Below are 19802 nucleotides of genomic sequence, written 5' to 3'. Positions count from 1 at the left end.
AAAAATTGAGATGTTGTTGTGAGGTAGCATATAAAATGTTGAGATTTAACGGTATCAAATTCTATTATACATTATTAAAGGGGGGTTTTTTTTTCTTTTCTTTTTTTTTTGTTTTTTTCTTCTTTTTTGGAGGTATTTGTTTCCATAATTGTGGTATTTGGACATGAGTAAAGAGTACGCGAGCCTTTTTTTTGTTAGATATTATTGGAAATTGTTGTAAAAACGTTGTGTATGTGTGTATGTAGATTAGCAGCCCACTGTTCCGGTAGTGGCAGATTGCCATGACATACCAACCATATTGGATAGAATATTATCATTTTCATTATTGGAAGATTGCTGCTTCTCTTGATTGTTGTTAGCAGTAGTAGTGGTGACTTTTTTTGGTTTTTGATAATGTTGTTTTCTACGACGATCTTCAACACGTTGGTGCGTCTTCATATGTTGCGATAAGTTATCGGATCGCGAAAAGGTTTTTTGACAATTAGGGAAGTTGCAAGCAAAAGGTCGTTCAAGGGTATGAATGCGCATATGGCGTTTCAAGTGTTCTAAGCGTTTAAAGCGACGCTGACATTGTGTGACGGGACAAGTATGGGATTTACAGTTATTGTTATTGTTGCCTCCGTTGTTTCCTTTACGGCTTCCTTTGATGGTTGTCGGAGCAGTGGTTGGAGCAGACGACCCTGAATCTGTACGTGGAGCAACGACGGCGGCAACAGCAGCAGTAATGGAGCTACTCTCACTATCGGAAGAGCTATGTTGCATAGGATAAGGGTGATAGCCATAAGTATCTCTAGGTGTGGTAACATAATGAGCAGTACCAGGTTGCTGGTGGTGATGCATCATAGGATTGTAGCTGGTAGGAGTCATAGGTGCAACTGAATAGCCAAATCGCTCATGTTCAGGTGAAGAGACGACCATATTATTCGTTGCAGGGCTATGCATTGTTGTAGCAGCAGCATAAAATGGCTGTTGATGATGTTGTTGGTGACCGTTATTGATCTCATGGTTAAGCAAAGATGGCACGCCAGTGTTGGGAAGTGCAGAAGTGTCTTGTAAATTATGAACACCCGAGTGGTTCAGACCAAAGTGACGCATGTATTGTTGATGTTGCTGCTGCTCATGCTGCTGATGCTGCTGCTGCTGTTGTTGTTGTTGCTGCTGATGCTGCTGATGCTGATGTTGTTGCTGGTTGTGATGAGGAGAGGGAGGTTGACCTTGATAAACATGAGTATTCTACAATATGAAAAAATTGTTTATGAGTATTAAATCTAAGGTCTTCTTATTATATTGACTGGCTTCGTACCTCAGTCATATAACCTCGAGCAGCATACATACTGTCATAAGAGGACAAATCAAACTGATGACTCGGTTGTTGCTTGACACAATAAGTGGATGAGTCGAACCTTGGTTGAGATACTTGAGAGCCTATCGACATAGCAGTGGCAGAATTAGACACATTCACAGTATTGGCCATGGGGATGTTGGCATGCATATTGGAAACGGCAGCATTCGCAGCTTGTCGGGACTTGATGGATGACTTTCGTCTAACTGTTGTGCCCAGGGTTAACCCTTGTTGTTGCTGCAACATATTGGCCTTCTTCGTATGAGTACGGTAATGAGCGTGAAAGTTATCAGATCGACTGAAACTTTTACCACAACCGGGATAATGGCAAACATGAGGTCTTTTACCAGTGTGAACAAGCATATGACGCTTGAGATGTTCATAGCGTTTGAAACTCCAAGAACAATAAGGATACTTACAAACATGCTTATGTTGAATAGCTGGACCAGTGAGTTGAGCCCTCGATCCTCTACGAGAAGCACTACCACCGTTAGGGGAACTAGCTTTGAAGTTGTTGGTGCTATTACCATGCCCGTCCATGCCATTGATGCCAGCCGCGGCAGCACCAAAGGCTGTTGCTGTTGTTGGAGATGATGTAGTTGTAGTCGTAGCAGCGGATGAAATAGGAGGCTCAAAGGATTGAAGACTACCGTTGTGCAAAAAGGAATAATCTGTTTGTGGTTGCTGACAGCGTGAGTTAACCATGGTAGTGGCAGCAGTTGAGTAACTGGGAGCTGCTTGCTGATCACAACTATCCATTGAAACTGCTGAACAAGAGCTTCGACGATAAGCTTCTTGCTGCATTTCTGTCAAGTGCGGATGCATTGCACTCGTTGTTGAACCGAAACCAAATGGTCCAACATCAACAGAAAACTTACGCTTATAGTTAATTGAGTCGTAGAGGATAGAAGAAGGAGATATAGCTGGTGTCAATGGAGGAGACAAATGTTGCTGCTGTTGATGTTGCTGTTGATACATCATATTGTAAGAGCTATTGTAACTATTACTGTTACTTGAGGCTGGATGCACATAACTTGTGGGAATTTGATTGTTGCTGAATTGCTGTATGGCAGCTGTAGGTGCGGTGGGTGAAGGTGTATTTTCCTCCAATTTGGGAAGCTTATCAATTCCCGGCAATTTTTCATTCATTAACAAAGGTGTGGTAGGCTGTTCACAATGAGGAATTAATGAGTCATTCATAACAGGAATACTTCAATTAGGTGTATCTTATGCAGAGTGTGTATTGTATATAAATCAAAACAAAAAAAGATTTAGAAAAAAAAAAAAAGAAAAGAAAGATACGATGAAATCTTTTATAAGGAAAGAGCGTATAACCTACACTACAAACCATTCTTTATATCATTTTCAATAAGGAAAGTAGACATAAAAAATAGATTGATCGACAATTAGTCTACAGGGAGTAAGACTGTATATCATTTTATTACTAAGTACAATTAAGAGCATACCTGCTAAACTTTTACTGCTACTGCGTTACAACATACTCGATACCAATACGATTGATTTCCTTACCTAAAAGGGCATAGGTGAATCTCCTTGTGACTAAAAGGAGTGACTGAAGAAAGGGGGTTGAAAAAGTCTAGAGTTCAGGAAAAGGGAGCCTTTCTTATATCTCAAATTCTTTATTAGAGATACAACATGACACTCCTTACTTTTATTTTTTTTCTGATAATGACCAACTTTGAAAGGTACTAGTTAGGGCCTATAATAAGCAATGTATTTTGGTAAAGTACCCACTTGTATATAGTAGGTTTAATTAAACAAATGCCTCATCCTTGTCTCTAATATTTTGAATGGAGTAGTAAGCTAGCAAGCAAACACCAGAATAACGTACATGACTGTGCAAACAATCAATATATCAACAGTGCATGGTTAAATCATTATAGAACAATATCGAGCCTATGTATAGATGTTCAACTTTTTAGGCTAATTTGGATAAAGTATTGGATCAACTTTTTTTTTTTTTTTTTTTTCTTCTTCTTTTTTTTGCTTGCTGGGTATCTATTAGCTTGATTATGCTACATTTAGAATTCGAACAGCTTGTTTTCGGATACATAGCATTCGGATTGCTGGATCATATTATCCAGTGTTGTATAAGAGCTCGGAGTTCATCCGCAATTAATGCCATTCATGCATTTTCTCTTCAGCTTCAAAAGAAGGGCAATTAGTCGTGGTAGTTACTCCTGTAAATACGATAAAGCATAACCCCGAGAAAAAAAAAAAAAAACCAAAAAAAAACCGCAAAACCTCGTGCTTTCCGGAAGACCATATTTCCCTATTTTTAGAGCATATGCGTTTACACATAGATGCCTCTTTTTATTCTCTCTCTCTATCTCTCTCTCTCTCATCTATCAACCATCTTAGTAAGCGCCTTCCATGACCAGAGAGCAATTTATCAGAAGCTTTTTCGCTAACTTTTCCAATGACGTCTTCTTGTCTTTGATACAACCAAACTTTATCATTGTTCATTGCATAAAAATTTCTTTGAACACTTTGGCTATCTGTTATATACATCTTTTTACCATTATTTCGGTAAAGAATACAGCTATTATTTGGGTCTTTCTGTAAATAGTGCTGATAATAGAACCTATCCCCCTTAATAGAAGCTTTTTCTAAATAGAACCAACATGATACTATTTATCTTTCTCTCCTTTCAATACCATATGATTTTCAGCTAACTTTAAAAGAAACTTTTTTCTCTTCAACATTTAAGAAAAATATAAAATTAGGCCTTCATGTACATAAGAAACATGTATACTGCTTGTATCCAGCTGAGTTATAGCTTTTGCTACATATTAAAAACAGCACTACTCCTGTGTGAGAATGATATGTACTATGAGAAGCGTGCAACGCGCGTTTTGTTGGACCTTCAGTGTCCCGTATACATTCCCTATTAGATATCAGATCCTTGTTGACCATACAAGTCAAATGTTCCTGCCGTGCACATCCATTCTTTAAAGATTATGTAATCTTCTTCTGCTTACATAAGAATTCAAAAGGGTCTTTCGTTTTTTTAGTCAATGAGATCCGACCATTAATGCATATGCCCAAACATTTCAGATCTAGTTAGAAACTTCTATTAGATCAGTTGTTGCAAGAAGATTCAAATGTATCAAATGTTTAGAGGAGAGAATGAAGCTTACTGTTCAGAAAGATATAGTTTTAATTTGAAAAGGTTTTTTTTCAGGAGACGGAACAAAACTTGCTTCCTTGCATGTAGACGCTAGTTTGTCTGGTTCAAAGGGATTATTCTGTAAACCATGCCAAGTGTTTGTAGCGCTCAGCGCGTAACTGTCAAACGTAGTTTACGCTACAAACGGGTAATATTTTTGCTGAGAAATAATGACCTACATTACTTTTAGTGTATTTGTAAAAGACTTGACATAAATAAAGGCCCATGGAAATTACACAAATAAGGCAAAATTAAACTTGCTTTTGAGAGATTTAGCAAGTTCTTATTGCTTATGTAATTAGTGAACCTCGGTCCCTGTATTTTTTGGTTTCGGATGAATTTTTAAGTCCCTCCCCGTTGTTACCCCAGGTAACGGGAAATAATGCAATGTCAATAACATTACTATGCGGTGTTTTAAGCGCCTCTAAACGTCGATATGCAGCCATGGCAATCGTCTTGCTTTCACTTACGTAAACATTTTTGGCATTTCCCGTCTGTTCCTGCTAAAGCATTAAGGTTAACATTTTGATTACATAACGTTCAACAGCTCTCTAAATTAAGGGAACGACTAAGCTAAAAATTGCTCTTCCACGGATGAGATAAGCATTAAGTTGGAACCTTGAACTTTCAGTAAATCGTATATAAAGGAGAAACTGAGGCAAAGGAAAATTTTCTTTAACTATTCGATTTTATTCTGAAGAAAAAATCATTAGACTATTAGCTGAACGGAACATGTTTAATAACAACGACGAAGATACTTTTGTTGGATGGACTTCTGTAGGCAAAGGTATAGTTTACATTCAGATTCATCGTCGATCTAAAGCAGATCAATGCACAGGATGTATGTTTGCTAACCTATGCCACATTGATACGGTATTTATTCCAGGGGCTCCTTTGCAGCAGATGGAATTGCCTTTGAAAGAATGGGAAGAAACCGACATAGAAATGGAAATTACACATTGTGGTGTTTGTGGTTCAGACATCCATACGTTAGATTCTGGTTGGGGCCCTACTGACTATCCTTGCGTCGTGGGTCACGAAATCGTAGGCATTTGTACACGTGTGGGTAGCCAAGTAAAGCATTTCCACATTGGTGACCGAGTGGGTGTGGGTGCTCAATGTGATTCCTGTGGTGAATGTGAAGAATGTCAACATGGAAATGAAAATATTTGTAAGGATGGTCTTCTTGGTCGTGGAGGAACTTATAACGGATTTTGGAAAACCGGCGACAAGACTTTTGGCGGATATGCCAATAAGTGGAGAGGCAATCATCGCTTCGTCTTCAAGATTCCTTGTAGCATGACGAATGAAATAGCAGCTAGCTTCTTTTGTGCTGGCGTTACTACTTATGCTCCCCTCAGAAAGGCCCATGTTCAAGCCGGTGATCGCGTCGGTGTCATTGGCATTGGTGGTTTAGGTCATTTTGCAATTCAGTGGGTTAAAGCCATGGGTGCTGAACCGGTAGCTATCTCTCACTCCAGTAGAAAGCGTGAGGATGCCAAAGAATTAGGCTGTGAAAAGTATATCGTTTCTGGTGATGTGCAGGAGATGAAGAACAACGCAAATACTCTGACGCATATCATCTGTACAAGCTTTGCTCAGCACTTTGACTGGCCTTCACATCTTAATTTACTACAGAACAATGGTCAATTCATTATGGTCGCCATTCCTGAAGTGCCACTAGCTGGTATTTCGCCTTTACTTTTGGCTGGCAAGCAAATCAGTTTATCCGGTTCTATCATTGGTTCTCCCCGTATGATTGAAGATATGTTGCGATTCGCAGCTATTCATAGCGAAGTCAAGCCCTGGATTAACAAATATTCACTGAAGAACTGTAATGCAGCTGTGCAAGCTCTCAGAGACGGGAAAGCCAGATACCGTATCGTACTGGAAAACGATGCTTAAGTCTGTGTCTCCTTTCACCTTTTTACTCGACCCACCCTCCCCAGCATTTTGTATTTATAGTGTAGTATAATGAACATATTATCTTAATTTGACGAGAAAAGTTAATCTTCTTTGTGTAATTCATACAGCCCAATCTGGTTTTCGTTTGCCAAAACTGTAGGTTCTTTTCCAATTCATGGACCTTGTGATTAAAACTTAATTTTACCATTCCCAAAATAGGAAAACATTGTCGTACTATTGTCATTCTTCTTATGCATTGAGTATATAAGTAAAGAAAACCGCTGTCTATTCATAGAGATAATAGACCGATCTGAAGAATAACAAGAAATCATAGGAACTAAGTTTTTTGGACAATAATGGCGGGTGAACAATGATCTATGCTGTCCATAAGCATTATTTCTACATTGACTACTATCAACAACGTAACGGTAGTGCGTGTGCAATCTTTACGGTTCTTTTTGTCAAATACAATCTGGCACGGGATTGAAACTAATAAGGGAATTTATTGTACATTTACCTACTTTTTACGTCGTTTAGGTCATTGTTACAAAGTGAGTAAAAGTTTAAGTATGACTGTTTTACATTCAACTTCAAGATAGAACAAATTATTTTCGTTATTGGGATAATAAATTAGCGAAATTGTATTATTATTATGAGCGGATATGAATAACGTTATATTGTAATAAAAAAAAAAAAAAAGACATAGTATTCAGTAAATCATACAGACAGTATTGTATTACTTTAAATTATCCAAGCCAACACTTTCTTCCAGCGAGGTATGTGTTTGTCCTCTTCATTGTCTTTTTCAATGTCTAAACGAGTAACACGACCTGTTTCAAAGTCTACAATTTAAAGAGATGAAAGAAAAAAGCAAAAAAGAGATAGATTAGAGATTGTGTGTTCTCTTTGAATCATCGTTTTTAAAACAAGCAGATAATAGCCATCTTTACCAACTTCTTCCAGTGGAACAACTTTGCTCTTGGTCCAAAGCTTGTGAATAACATAACATAACACAAATGGAACAATACCGATGTAATTGGTAACAAAAGTAATAGGCTTAAATTCAGGAGTGAAAGCCTTGTAACCTTGGCCAAGAATAATCAAAATACAAAGGATGCAGGCAAAAAGACCACTGAAAGGATAACCCATCGCTTTGTAGGGAAGCTCATCAATGCTCCTGCCTTGTCGAATATAGGCACGACGGAAACGTATATGAATACCAGCGATGCCGGCCCAGCTGATGAAACCGGTCACAGCAGTGATACTCAAAAACCAAATGAAGGCCTCTTCAGCACTATAAATAGATACAAAGACACAAGCAAAACCAGTGATGGACGAAAACAATACAGCCCTATCATTTGAAGTGCGAAAACAGGTGGGGTAAGCACAAGAACAACGCGTGAGAACTTTTCTAAGAAAAAACCAGCGCTCTCTTTTCAAGCTTACCAGAAAGGAGCACCGAACCGATTCACGCGACCCAGAAAAGCAGGAGCGTTGTTATCTCTCGACAAACCCAATAGAGTACGAGAAGTGGTATACATAGAAGAGTTACAAGCAGACAAAACACTGGTTAAAACCACAGCATTAATAACATGTGCACCCGCTTCAATTCCAGCCACTTTAAACACCAAAGTGAAAGAAGCAGTACCAGGTCCACCATCACCATTCTGCAAATCTTCATTGTTGAAAGGCAGACACATACCAATCAGAAAGATTGTAAGGACGTAGAAAATAAGGATACGCCAGAAAGTATTGCGAATAGCGCGAGGCACTGTCTTTGTGGGATTTTTGGCTTCACCAGCAGTGATACCAACTATAATTATTGTGATTCAAAAATTTAAAAAAAACCATTAGCCAAGAATTACAAATTATGTAAGCTCGATTCAATATTACCAATTTCCGTTCCTTGAAAAGAGAAACCAGCAGATAGAAGGACGCTCACTGTTCCAACAGCACCATTATTGAAAGCACCGGGGTTCTTCCAATATCTGAGGGGAAAAAAAAAACAATTTAGTAACAGCCATCATCCTGGATAGAATGTGTGTGTATGTCTGATTAGTAGTTGCTGTATTTAGTATTGTTGCAACTTACTCAAAACCAATTGTGTGGCCACCAATAGCACCCGCCGTAGCGAGAATAGCAATAATCACAAAGACAATGACAATAAGAATCTTGATTAAAGCAAACCAATACTCCATCTCACCATAAATTCTAACGCCCAAGAAGTTAATGGCAATCATGAGAACAAGGAAAATGATGGACCAGGCAGCATCAGGCATCACTTCCTTCCAATATTTGATAATCGTTGCAGCAGCGGCGAGTTCTGTTGAAATTGTCACAGCCTAATGTCCCAGGAATAAACGGAAAAAGAGAAAAAGAGCAGAGTCAGAGCCATTGGACACTCAAAGTTACGCAATAACAATGAAGGACGGGAACCTACCCACTATAATTCCAAGAGATTGATGAATAGTGATACGAAATACGTAAAGAGAAAAGAGAGAAGGATAAGTTTCAATAAGGTGATAGTCACTCTATGTACAAAAAAACTTGGGTCGAGTTGAATGAATTTGACTTACAGAAAACCTATGCTCAAAACAAATGATGAGTAAGAGCTTGCTTTTATGTAGAACAAACTAAATCTATTATAATGATATTTGCTTACCAGTAGTTCCAACCTAAAGCAAAACCTAATGAAGGATCAACAAATCGTGTAGCATAGTGGTTGAATGAGCCAGATACTGTGTTAATGTAGTGAGATAAACTAAATGAGAATAGGTGATAAAAAAGAGAGATGTGTGCCTAATTATTATATATACCGGGCATGAAAGTAGCCATTTCCCCAAGACATGTCATGATACAGTACACCTATATTGTCGAAACAGACGTCGTAATATTATTATACGGATAATCATATTTTCTGTAATTGTTGTTTGCATACCATGAAGCCAACTAGACAGTAAAAAATGATGTATGGTTGATATTAGTAAGTTAAGATAACAGTTTCTGATTTTTTCTATGTTTCATTTCTAATATTTACCAACACAATAGGCAATCAAAGCACCAGCAGGTCCAGCCTATTATAAGACAATAAGGGTTGATAATATCGTCAGTAAAAGCAAAGAGAGAAGTCAAGACAGTGTTGAGTGATCTTATTCCTTACTTCAGCAATATTACTGCCTGAATTCAAAAAGAGACCAGTACTTTTTTTTTGTTTTAATTGAAGGATAGACAGTGGCAGTTAGAAATGATGAATCTTATCGCTCATTTTGAACGAGCAATCATAAAAAAATAACTGAACATATACCCAATGGCACCACCCAAAGATATCATTTGAATATGTCTGGCAGTTAAGCCACGGACAGTGCCCGACTGAAGTTCATTAGCTTCTTCCTCATTTAAATTCTGAGAGATATAAGAAGGTGGGCTTGCTTTTTCATGATCTTGAATCTCTTGAGACTCGTGATAATAATTGCCAGCAGATTCTGGCTGCTGAAACTCTTTTGAAGCCTTATTTAGAAGCATTCAAATGATTGGCAATGGTGATTTTTGATCTGCCCGCTATTAGTATTAGTTGAGAACAATGGTCAAAGAACCAAAGAGAAATAAAAAAACAAAAAGAGAATGAAAGAGAAGAGAGTGTGATCATTTAACAAATATTTCCGTTTCTTCATAAAGCAGTTGGCGTAGGTAAATCAAAAAAAAAAAAGAAAACAAAAAAAAAACAACCTCAATTTAGCAAGCATTACACAGAGGGTGCTATGGAAGGAAAAGATAGGCGGGTTGCACAATTGTGCGAACCCAAACCGAGGCAAAAACGGTTATCTCTTCTTCTGATTGGAAAACAGTGCATTCATGGAAGCCAAGATTCTTTCTTGATTGGTTTCCATTATAAGGCCTTTTACAATGATCTCGTCGAGGAGCATGTGGACCTTTTCAAGGTTGAACACAAGATCGAGTTCCGTCTAACATTAGAAAATGAAGAAATGAAATACATCCATTTAGGTAAGATTCATATTGTGTGGTTGCCTTCCCGACACGTTGAACTACGCTTTTACCACATTATCAAAAAATTGATTCAAGCATTCTACAGCCAAACATAGTTTTGTTTCGAGATAACGATCAGTTTCTAATTGTTTCGAATATTCTCGATAATCCTTTTGTTCTCTTTACCTGTGAAGGTTTGGATGAGTTCAAGATAGGCAAACTCGTTCTAAAGAGAAAAAAAAAAAAAAAACCAAGAGAAATTTGTCAAATCAAAGAAGATTGTTGATCGCGCTATTTCCATTTACATCCTCAGAGTCGCAACTGATGATAAAATACAACGAAGCATAAGCACGGTAGACTATTTTAATGCTAGATCTCGTCAATCTTCCCTTCTTCGTAACTATCGCACCCCTATCTTTTCTTCAGTTTGCCCATTTTTACCTATTTTACTATCGTTCCAAGGAAAGAAAAGTGTCTGTTCTGTGCAAAGTTAGTCACACACACGCACACAAACACACACATACGCGCACACACACAAAAGAAGTACAGTGAAGATGATAACTTGATATTTCTTGTTCATCCTGCTATATACCTGATTCTGCTTTCTTATAATACACCGTCTGACGATATCGAGCTCATTAGCTGATCTATTTTCTTCATTATCGTTGTTGTAATATTTGGCAAATCTTGTTCTGCAAGATCGGTTCACGATGAGAAAAAAGTGAATCATGAAAAAAAAGAAAGATGCAGACAGAGAAAGAAAAAGGAGATAATTATGCGAGATAAAATTAGGCTGGTGAAAGGTACATGGGTAGAGATCATTCAGCCGATAGCACGTGATATAGTAGTCCTGCTTATTGAAGCCTATCGATAATGAGTGCCTTCCCTTTTTTGTGAATCTAAGGAATTAGTATTTTTTATTTGCAGGATAATTCTATTGATATGATTATCTATTAAAGTATATTTATTACTAAAGACTATATCAAGTCTTTCTTTTTTTTTTTTTTTTTTTTTTTTTTTTTTTTTTTTTAGGTGAGTTTTCTGCCGAAAAGACTATCTAAATTAAGAGGTACAATCTATATTGGTACAAAAGGAGGGATGTTGAGAAAGTATATACAATTGATTGAATCGTGATGAGGGTGATGATGAAGTTGGCAAGAATGTTGACGTCAACAAGGAGGACGATTTTTTTTAACAGACAAGGTTTGTAAGTAGCATATTTTCCAATGTCAGCGCATCAGCTGTTGAATATAAGCTATTTCTACACTCATTTTCACTGAATCCTAATGAGTACGTATCCCAGACAAGTATGGGATTCCGTCTATTGGGAGATACGGCAGATACGGCAGATACTGAGCTCTTGATGATATTGGCGAAGGCCAAACTACGTCCATAATTGGATGCGCCTGATTTAACGCTGGCATACTGCGTTGTTTTAACAATAATCGGCTGTGAAGGATAGATGGTATTTGCAATGTAGAATAAGAAGGCATAGTATGACTGTGCAAATTCTTCTGGATTCTGTCTAGCCATGGACAAATCTTCATTGCCTACGCCAATGACCACAATATCAGCCAATGGTAGTTCTCGAGCTTTGCCGATCATATCTCCAGCCCATTGTTGGAAAGATTGGGCTATTTGTGTATCGATACTTCCAAAATGGACAGCTGTGCTGTTTTGGTTCAAAAGGAATGGCGTATTCACATCGACGGTTGATATTGCTGCTCCTTCAAACAAATTTCCGTCGTTACAAGCATCATTCAGGTTACTGACGGTTGTATCGGCCATCAAGCTTTCCAAATTTCTGTTTGATAACTAACTGTTAGAAAAAAAAAGAGGTTCTCTATAGACATGGATATTCTTTTGTTTTCTTTCTTTTCTCACCTTTGCAAATGTTTATCGCCCCACATATGAATCGTCTTCTTCAATAAACAGTTCGCTCCTTCTTGATCGATTTTACAATTGGGAACAAACGTATAGTTACTGTTCGTCATAGAAAAGCTCTGTAACTTTTGAGCCGTCTTCCAATCGTACTGTTTCTTTCCTCTACTATTTATCCAAACACTACTTTCCAATGATGTTTGCTCGTTCGAAGCAACATTGTTACGGATGTTGCAAATTTCTTGCTTGCTATCACTGGCACCTTGTTGTGGTTTGCTTGTCTTTTTGTCTACAATCAACAGATTTTTAGATAGAAATTGTATAGGCGAGTAGGCGTGGAAGGAGGGCTGCTCCCAGAAATAAGATCGATATTCCAACTTTGCATTCAAATGATAGACGCCAGAATGCGTGAATCGAGCAGACGCAAAATAGATATTGCGCTCTTTCTCATGTGCTTTTAACGTGAGTGGCATTTTTACACCCTCAGTATCACTCTGCGCTGTCAAAATAATCGAATCAGCTGGAGCATAATGAACGACATGTTTGATCGCTCCTGCTGCTGGTATAGGTCCTGTCTGGGTTTCAAAAGGAGAAGGAGTTCATTCATGAGAATGGATTACTAAAACCGTATTTAGAGTGTAGATCTTTTTTTTTTTTTTCTTTTTTTTTTACCATAGCAACAACACAGACGGATTCGCCTTCTGTAATCTTGACATTTTTTCGAGTAAATTTTCCGTCTGTACGCATAAACATGACTTTGGATTCCCAGCCATCCCAAAATTGTCTGTCATTAATTCTGTTCAAATATAATTATATGCAACTGTAAATTTAATATAAAGATTATATTGCTCGGATGAACGTTTTTTCCTTTCATTCTCTTTTTTTTTTTTTTTTTTTTTTTTTTTTTGCCCATCTGTCTGTCCCTTTCACTCACTCTTGATTGTTTCTATAATACATACAACCAATGAAAATCTACGTTTTCACATGCTGGTGATATTTCCATTTCAAGAGCAGGTGGAATAGGCAACACTGATTTTTGCGGTAATTTGTCGGTGGCTGCCTCTTTCACAGTTTGCTGTATCATCGGTTCAAAATAGGGCTGCTGTTGCTGCGGGATGGTTGGTGTTGCTCTAAGAGACTGAATAAATTTGATTGCACCTAGTGTTCCTACAAGAAGGAGAATGATAGTCAAAGGCGATGGTGACCTTTTCCTAGGCGAGGCTGCGTACAGAACAGGTTCTCCTTTAGTCAGCATTTCTCTTTTATTAATCGAAAATCGTTTAAGAAAAGACGTTGAAATAAAGAAGAATAAATAAATAAATAAAAAAATAAAAAAATAAAAAATAAAAAAGAAAAAAGGGCTTGCAAACACAAAAGAAAAGACGATCCTTTTTTTCAAAAGGAGATAAGAAAGGAAAATTCAGGAGTTCAAAAAAAATTTCAAGAGTGATACGTTTGTAGAAACGTTGGATGTCAGTTATGGTTGCAAAAATTCGCTTTCCGTCAACTGAAAAACTGGGCAATTCGACATTTTTTTATTTTATTCATAAATTACGCTCTGATTTTATTGGCATTTCGTCTCCTATAGACCGTCACAAAATCGGACAAGATCCTGCGAACCTTGATCCAGTGCTGCCCATTGATTGCACTATCGTATAAAAGAAAATTCAAGGTTAAAGGCTGTTTTTCTTTTCTTTCTCTAGTCAAGCTTTCACTTTTACCTTGTATAATTGGCAAGGAAATCTGATTTGCTTTCTACGGAGAGATATTCTTCTGGAATGTTATTCACCACATTCATCATCCATTCTGCTGATTCCTTTGGTAAAAGTTCTGCTAGAGATTTGAATAAAGCTGCTACGTCAGGAATCGAATCTTGATAGTAAAAATCGACTAAACCATCAAAGAGAACTGCTGTAAAACTGGCGCCATATTGCTGAAAAAGTGCAGTAATGACAGGCAGTCTATCAGAAACTTGCAATAATTTACGGTGGAATGTTAATGTAGCACCTAGTGCATGCGGTTCTGTAATAGACAAGACTGCAATGCCTGCCTGAAATATGGTTGCCATTAAAGGGTCTTGTACAAGTGTAGCAGGCGCATTATCTAAGAACGCTGTAATCAGACGGAAATATTCTTCGACGACTAAAATTATAATAAATGCGTATCATTATTAATATCATCGTTATTGTTCGTCGGTTGTCCTTGTTTTGAATGGGACAACATATCACCCCAAACGTGCATGAGCAAAAAGTAAAAATAAAAGTAATCTTAACATACCATCAGGAATATCGTTGATTTGATTTTTCTGCAACACAGAAAACATAGACTGGCTCTGCCTTTTTACAAAGTCAAGACATGGTTGTTCACCATCGCACCTGGCAAATTCACTCACTAATTTCATTGAAACCCAAAGATAGGCACTTAAACCCGTGTTGGCGAACGCATTGACAAGGCGCTCCATTAATTGAGGAAGCAATGATACGAGATGGGCTCCGTAAGAGATAATGAAGCTATTGAAACATTTACAGAGTGGCTCGGAAACCGTAGGAAGCTCGCCAAAGTTCAATAGTGTCTCATCGAACATCGGCCATAATTCGCTAATGAAGGAAATACAAGGATGAGGCTGTCCTAGAGGAACTTGAGGTTTGATAATGTCAAAAAAGACACTTATTTGCTCCAAAAGATCTACGGAAATAGGTTAGAACAACGATAACTGATCATATTTGGCAAAACGGAGCGCGATCTTCAGTTACATTACCTCCAATTTTAACACATTCCTGTTCACTGACAACGTTCTTCCCTTTCGAAACAATGCCGTGCAGTTGTTGGGCAACGGGCAAGCAAAACATTTGTAACGCTTTCAAGACTTCATTTGGCGAGATCACAGCAATGACGTGTGAGACAGCTTCCGTAACTTCTAAAATATCTCTAAAAGGTAGGGATTTGACAACGTTCAAATAGAAGCTATGCAATTGAGCAATGAAGTCGACCATATGCTTCATAGACAGAAAAAATAAAATAGATTACTACATGCTTGTTGATTCATCCCTCATTGCTTTTCGCCCTCTTTACCTCACGACAATCTTTGCATAGATGTTTCAAAGCCAATGCACTAGCTGCTGCCACTTCTTCATTCTGAAAGCCCGCAGAAATAAAGTTAAGCTGGTAGGTGATGTATCGCGGATGGAGCTCTGTCCAAAAAGAATATCGTGAAATAACAAGCGTCGCAGCATAGCGAATTTTGGGATGATCCGGTAATTGCGATAAAAATTCCATAATATGAGGCATCACTTCTTCTTCGTTCTTGGGAACTTCCGAACCCATGACACGCAATGAAAAGATCGGCGCTTCTATTTGCTGCCATGTTGATGCCGGATTATTCAATAAGCTGGTTAATAGGTTCATAGGTTTGATAAGGCATCGCTGCGGTGTCAATATGCGACAGCAGTCTTTCAATGTATCGCCCATTTTATGTCGGAAATCGCGGAAATCGTCCCGTTCCTCTGCTGTCATTGATTCCAAATCGTCTGGATAACGTAAGTGCTCAATCATCACATCCACTAGCACATCATAATACTTCAAGAATTGAGGCGTAGACGCACGGTACGTCTCTGTTTCCAGTAAATTCGTAAGCTCGTACCAGAATTTGAATGTCATAGGGACTATATCTAAATTTTTATAAGCTGAGCATTTCAAAATGCCTTCCACCAAAGTAGAGAACATTTCTGGATGAGCACCTATCAGATTGATATAGGATTCGCCTGCTTCCACAAAAATCCGACAGTAGCCCCTTACGGTATCATCATCTTCCTCATCAATTAATTCCGGCAATTTCAATAATAAATTGCTGAAAAAAGGGTATATTTGTTCGATAATCGATCTACATTCAATGACATCTCTCGTTTCATAGATTATTTCAGAGACAACCTCGACTGCTGTATCAAATAATTCAGGTGATTCCAAAGCTTGGAAAGACAAATTCATGAGTGGTGTGTTGCTGAGTGCCTTGATATCCAACTCTCCAGTACGAATCCAGCTACATAAGCAACTGAATATTTTTTCTTGCATATCCACGTTATTTTCTACCACCCCCAACAACAAATGAAAGAAGAAATCATTAATTAAATAAATTTCGTTTTGTGATGTGCTAATGTGTTATAGTTTCGTTACCACTTGATTGCATATACATAAGTAATAAATTCAATACTTCTTGAGCGTTCTCACTGATTAATTCTTCTACTCTCGTTTTGTATTCAGCATCCTACAATCGCACAAGAGAATTAGCCTTCAAAAAAAAAACTATACCATTGGCAGGCTCTGTCCTATATTTACACTCAATGGCAATCGTGTATTTCCATTCATCTCTTCAGGTAGAATTTTTAACAGTTCAAGCAAACACAGTGGTGTCTTGCCAAACGAATCAACAAAATCTTTCACCACTGTCTTCCACTGCAATAATTGGATAGCTAGATCCACAACAGCTAGGCATAATTGTACTCGTACTGCTCCCGAAGTTGTCATTGATTTTTGCAAAGTCCCAATAAGTGAATCGCGTAGCTGTAAGCGTGCTTCCACATCCAATTCACGTAAATCATAAGTAATCTAGTGTACAAACAAGATAGTTACGGTGAATTCAAAACGTTCTTGAGCTGCCAAAGGTGGAGTATTTCGAAAAGGCCTAATAAAATCCATGTTGTATACCTTTTGCTTAAGGGTTTGAGCAGCAAACAGACGAGTCTCTGTATTCGACTCGGGCGCTCTCAAAAGATAATCAGCTACTGTCCAAGCTTCTGACTGGAGAAAATGTTCAAGATATCATTAGTACAACCGGGCAAAAAAAGTTTTGTCAAGTGCCACATGTTTTTCTAACCAAGAGGGTCGACAGGTACCTTTTTTTGAAAACTTTCCAACCAGCGTGATGCCTCTCTTGTAGCATCACGATTATTCGATCCATATAACGAAGACAATGCTTGAAGTACCAAGTTAACCGATTCTGAAGCCATGAATTGAATAACGATTTTTGATGAAAGAAGAATCGAAAGCTACCAAAAAAAAAAAAAAAATAAAAAAATGAAAAAAGTATATCTTGCTTTTCTCGTACTGAATAAAAGCTGCAACTCTACTTTTTTGAATAAGTCACTCTACTCTAAATTGTTATGCCGCTGCAACCTGCTTGAAAACTGTAAAGTCTCCGTTTGCTCTCAAACTCCTTGTATTTGAGAAAAAAAAAGACTGAAATCCGATCCTTAACAAAATGTCAAGTGAAAGCACCACGAAGGAAAAAACAGATATCGTCATGGAGAATGGTGTCTTAGAACCTGCTAAACGCCTTGAACTTGTCGAGATTGATGACGCTTTCGGTAGCTTGGAAATCAACCCCACTTTAAAAAAAATTGCAGAGACGAATAAAGTCGATGTATCTTGGGACCAACTACGACCCATACTCATTAACCATCTGACAAAGGTTTGTCGTACACAGAACGAATCACTTCTACGATTGAGATCTAATACTATCGCTTTTGTTGTACAGCAAAATGAACTTATGGAGGCTAAGATCGAAGACGAGAATCTGAAGATATTTGTTGATGACTCATTTTTAAGGATTGTACATAGTATAAGCGAGCATTTAGGGTAGGCTTTACTTGTACTCTTTCATAAATGGTATGTACTAGTAGTGCGCCTTTTCTAATGAGACCCTGTTCGATAGCTGTCCTTTCACAATACAGAGATTCTGCGAACTTGTCATACATCCTCAGAGATATTATAAAATGTACATAAAATATTTGCGAGCAGTAGAAAAGGTATACAGATATGTTGATCGTATCAAAATGATATGTCAGTGACACAAACCTCATTCTTTATTTTACTTTTTTTTTTTTTTTCTTTCTGAAAAGATATTACAAGTAACTTCTTACTGGGAAGACTACGATGACACATTTGAGAAGGACGTCGATACTACCATGGAGGAAGCGGATACTTCAACGACCACAGGCACAAGTGAAGGTTTACTATTTTCCATACCCAATGAAATAGAATTGACTCCCATTCCCTTTGAAAGTGGAGAACCAGAAGCAGAAGATCACGAAGGAGAGTCGCCTAGCACAATGGCGATGACTTCAAAAGACCAAAATCAAGGTGAAGAGACTATGGACGCTGTAACGGACGCTGAGAAAGCGAAGTTAGAGGATGACAACAATAAAAACACGGAGAAGGAGGAGGAGTCGAAAACAAGCGATTTGGAGGTAACCGATAGAAAAGAAACAGAAAATGTACAACAGAATAACAACGATAATCAAACGAAGGTTGAGACGAAGGATGCGTTGATTGCAGAAAACAATGACACCACCAATGAAAAAAGTATAATCACTGATATGTAATGAACTAACAAAATAGACGCCCATTTAATTGACCCCCGATTGTAGCTTAGTTATTTAATTACATCTTACACTTTCCGTATCGATCATCCTGTAAATAGAGCAAATGAGTTTAGATTGAACAGAACGTATATACACATACATCTAATAGATGAGAATGATCAAAACGTCACTCGAGCTCTTCCCATACTGAGCAGTTCAGAATTATCAATTTTGGCAATCATGAAGGGGAAAGCCTCAGATCATCAATTTTCTAAATAACAAATATTACAATTCCTGATGATAGTTTAATTTTGTATATAGCAGAGATGGAAACGCTCTTATACTACTAAGCTTTCTTTGCGCTTATTTGTGATGTAGGAAAAACTTTACACAGATCTCGTACTTGATCCATATTTTCGAACAACCTTTCGCCTCAAATGATTGAACAATCAGTTGTTTGGCTACGACATAGTGACAAATTGCAGGCAAGAAGGTATCACAAATGTTATCATTAAATATTTTACTGAGGCTCAAAAGGACAAACATAAGCAGGTTTGAAATAACTTAGCTGAAACTACAATAATGCTTCATCCATCTGCGGTAAAGAAGGCACATAACATTTAAGAGATAGAGCAAACATTTAGTGCAATAAGGAGCCATCGATAAACATAGAGCTTATACTTTCCTGTTCATAACACCCTATATACCAATGTTTATAAGTTGTAATCATTTAATGATTCCTTATTGATAGATCATCTTTACTGTACCTTTTGTCTATTATATACCATATATAAGTATTACTTCCTCGCTTACATTAATGTTATTTTGAGCTATTCGCAGGTGCATAATTATTGGTAAAATAAAAAAGAGTTTTCCGATCAGAACTCCATTCCTTCGGTATACCGTTCAGCAACTTGATGGATTATTTGGAGTTTATTACTGACCTTTCTTTCTCTTTTCTTTCCTTCTTTGGCCTTCACTGTAAAGTTAAGAAACGAGGGCTTATTTGTTTTTCTTTTCTTGTCAAGCATAGTTATTAGCAAAAGTCAGTATGTACATAAAAGTGATAAGGAAAAGCCAAGTATTAGTAGCTAACATAGTTCCTTTATTTCGCTAACAGAATCCGTTGTCACTTGTAATTAAA

The 19802-nt window shown here is 37.6% G+C and overlaps 7 protein-coding genes across 7 annotated transcripts; 2 read left to right on the top strand and 5 right to left on the bottom strand.

The window, feature by feature from the left end:
• Positions 1-81: 81 nt before the first annotated feature.
• Positions 82-1971, bottom strand: BDF20DRAFT_957006 (uncharacterized protein). Its single transcript, XM_053084919.1, has 2 exons — positions 1304-1971; positions 82-1233 (listed from the first exon to the last, which is right to left on the bottom strand). The coding sequence occupies exons 1-2, from the start codon at positions 1880-1882 to the stop codon at positions 247-249; spliced, it is 1566 nt and encodes a 521-aa protein (XP_052936239.1). The 5' UTR covers positions 1883-1971; the 3' UTR covers positions 82-246.
• Positions 1972-4620: 2649 nt separating this feature from the next.
• Positions 4621-6437, top strand: BDF20DRAFT_835342 (chaperonin 10-like protein; the record flags this gene model as incomplete). The annotated part of the gene is made up of 4 exons (XM_053078833.1): positions 4621-4680; positions 4754-4826; positions 4952-5048; positions 5246-6437. The coding sequence occupies 4 exons, from the start codon at positions 4621-4623 to the stop codon at positions 6435-6437; spliced, it is 1422 nt and encodes a 473-aa protein (XP_052936238.1).
• A 460-nt stretch (positions 6438-6897) lies between these two features.
• BDF20DRAFT_868716 (amino acid permease/ SLC12A domain-containing protein) lies at positions 6898-10142 on the bottom strand. Its single transcript, XM_053080950.1, has 11 exons — positions 9742-10142; positions 9598-9637; positions 9479-9511; positions 9254-9302; positions 9113-9175; positions 9072-9076; positions 8529-8779; positions 8331-8425; positions 7884-8250; positions 7388-7788; positions 6898-7279 (listed from the first exon to the last, which is right to left on the bottom strand). Exons 1-11 carry the CDS (start codon positions 9957-9959, stop codon positions 7179-7181), a joined length of 1623 nt encoding a protein of 540 aa, XP_052936237.1. The 5' UTR covers positions 9960-10142; the 3' UTR covers positions 6898-7178.
• Positions 10124-11437, bottom strand: BDF20DRAFT_868706 (AP complex, mu/sigma subunit). The gene is made up of 6 exons (XM_053080949.1): positions 11014-11437; positions 10863-10896; positions 10727-10779; positions 10608-10647; positions 10493-10521; positions 10124-10399 (listed from the first exon to the last, which is right to left on the bottom strand). Exons 1-6 carry the CDS (start codon positions 11149-11151, stop codon positions 10256-10258), a joined length of 438 nt encoding a protein of 145 aa, XP_052936236.1. The 5' UTR covers positions 11152-11437; the 3' UTR covers positions 10124-10255.
• A 15-nt stretch (positions 11438-11452) lies between these two features.
• Positions 11453-13672, bottom strand: BDF20DRAFT_868701 (uncharacterized protein). The gene is made up of 4 exons (XM_053080948.1): positions 13262-13672; positions 12975-13098; positions 12306-12877; positions 11453-12225 (listed from the first exon to the last, which is right to left on the bottom strand). The coding sequence occupies exons 1-4, from the start codon at positions 13555-13557 to the stop codon at positions 11613-11615; spliced, it is 1605 nt and encodes a 534-aa protein (XP_052936235.1). The 5' UTR covers positions 13558-13672; the 3' UTR covers positions 11453-11612.
• Positions 13621-17373, bottom strand: BDF20DRAFT_868692 (armadillo-type protein). Its single transcript, XM_053080947.1, has 9 exons — positions 17192-17373; positions 17004-17096; positions 16635-16904; positions 16473-16563; positions 15375-16384; positions 15061-15298; positions 14580-14987; positions 14024-14444; positions 13621-13950 (listed from the first exon to the last, which is right to left on the bottom strand). Exons 1-9 carry the CDS (start codon positions 17303-17305, stop codon positions 13854-13856), a joined length of 2742 nt encoding a protein of 913 aa, XP_052936234.1. The 5' UTR covers positions 17306-17373; the 3' UTR covers positions 13621-13853.
• Positions 17374-17556: 183 nt separating this feature from the next.
• Positions 17557-18679, top strand: BDF20DRAFT_912908 (protein phosphatase 4 core regulatory subunit R2; the record flags this gene model as incomplete). The annotated part of the gene is made up of 3 exons (XM_053084004.1): positions 17557-17933; positions 18010-18103; positions 18197-18679. 3 exons carry the CDS (start codon positions 17557-17559, stop codon positions 18677-18679), a joined length of 954 nt encoding a protein of 317 aa, XP_052936233.1.
• Between the last annotated feature and the right edge of the window lie 1123 nt (positions 18680-19802).

The sequence above is a fragment of the Mycotypha africana genome (assembly GCF_025528875.1).
Source record: "Mycotypha africana strain NRRL 2978 chromosome Unknown BDF20scaffold_5, whole genome shotgun sequence".
Taxonomy (NCBI): Eukaryota; Fungi; Mucoromycota; class Mucoromycetes; order Mucorales; family Mycotyphaceae; genus Mycotypha; species Mycotypha africana.
Note: the sequence above shows the minus strand (reverse complement) of the source record. Positions and strands in the feature narration are given on the sequence as shown.

Bases quoted from the DNA above. Each gene is read 5' to 3' on its own strand.
- BDF20DRAFT_868701 (XM_053080948.1), bottom strand. From the start codon at position 13,557: ATGCTGACTAAAGGAGAACCTGTTCTGTACGCAGCCTCGCCTAGGAAA. The intron at 13,099-13,261 runs GTATGTATTATA...ATATTTGAACAG, and splicing joins AACGTAGATTTTCATTGGTT to AATTAATGACAGACAATTTT. The intron at 12,878-12,974 runs GTAAAAAAAAAA...TTTGAAACCCAG, and splicing joins CCGTCTGTGTTGTTGCTATG to ACAGGACCTATACCAGCAGC.
- BDF20DRAFT_868706 (XM_053080949.1), bottom strand. From the start codon at position 11,151: ATGATTCACTTTTTTCTCATCGTGAACCGATCTTGCAGAACAAGATTT. The intron at 10,648-10,726 runs GTAAATGGAAAT...TTTTCTCTTTAG, and splicing joins TCAGTTGCGACTCTGAGGAT to AACGAGTTTGCCTATCTTGA. The intron at 10,522-10,607 runs GTAAAGAGAACA...GTTTGGCTGTAG, and splicing joins ACTCATCCAAACCTTCACAG to AATGCTTGAATCAATTTTTT.
- BDF20DRAFT_868692 (XM_053080947.1), bottom strand. From the start codon at position 17,305: ATGGCTTCAGAATCGGTTAACTTGGTACTTCAAGCATTGTCTTCGTTA. The intron at 15,299-15,374 runs GTAAAGAGGGCG...CTGTCTATGAAG, and splicing joins TATGCAAAGATTGTCGTGAG to CATATGGTCGACTTCATTGC. The intron at 14,445-14,579 runs GTATGTTAAGAT...TTATAATTTTAG, and splicing joins AATCAACGATATTCCTGATG to TCGTCGAAGAATATTTCCGT.
- BDF20DRAFT_868716 (XM_053080950.1), bottom strand. From the start codon at position 9,959: ATGCTTCTAAATAAGGCTTCAAAAGAGTTTCAGCAGCCAGAATCTGCT. The intron at 9,638-9,741 runs GTATATGTTCAG...ACAAAAAAAAAG, and splicing joins TCTTTGGGTGGTGCCATTGG to TACTGGTCTCTTTTTGAATT. The intron at 8,426-8,528 runs GTAAGTTGCAAC...TTTTCCCCTCAG, and splicing joins GGCCACACAATTGGTTTTGA to ATATTGGAAGAACCCCGGTG.
- BDF20DRAFT_957006 (XM_053084919.1), bottom strand. From the start codon at position 1,882: ATGGACGGGCATGGTAATAGCACCAACAACTTCAAAGCTAGTTCCCCT. The intron at 1,234-1,303 runs GTACGAAGCCAG...TTCATATTGTAG, and splicing joins CTCGAGGTTATATGACTGAG to AATACTCATGTTTATCAAGG.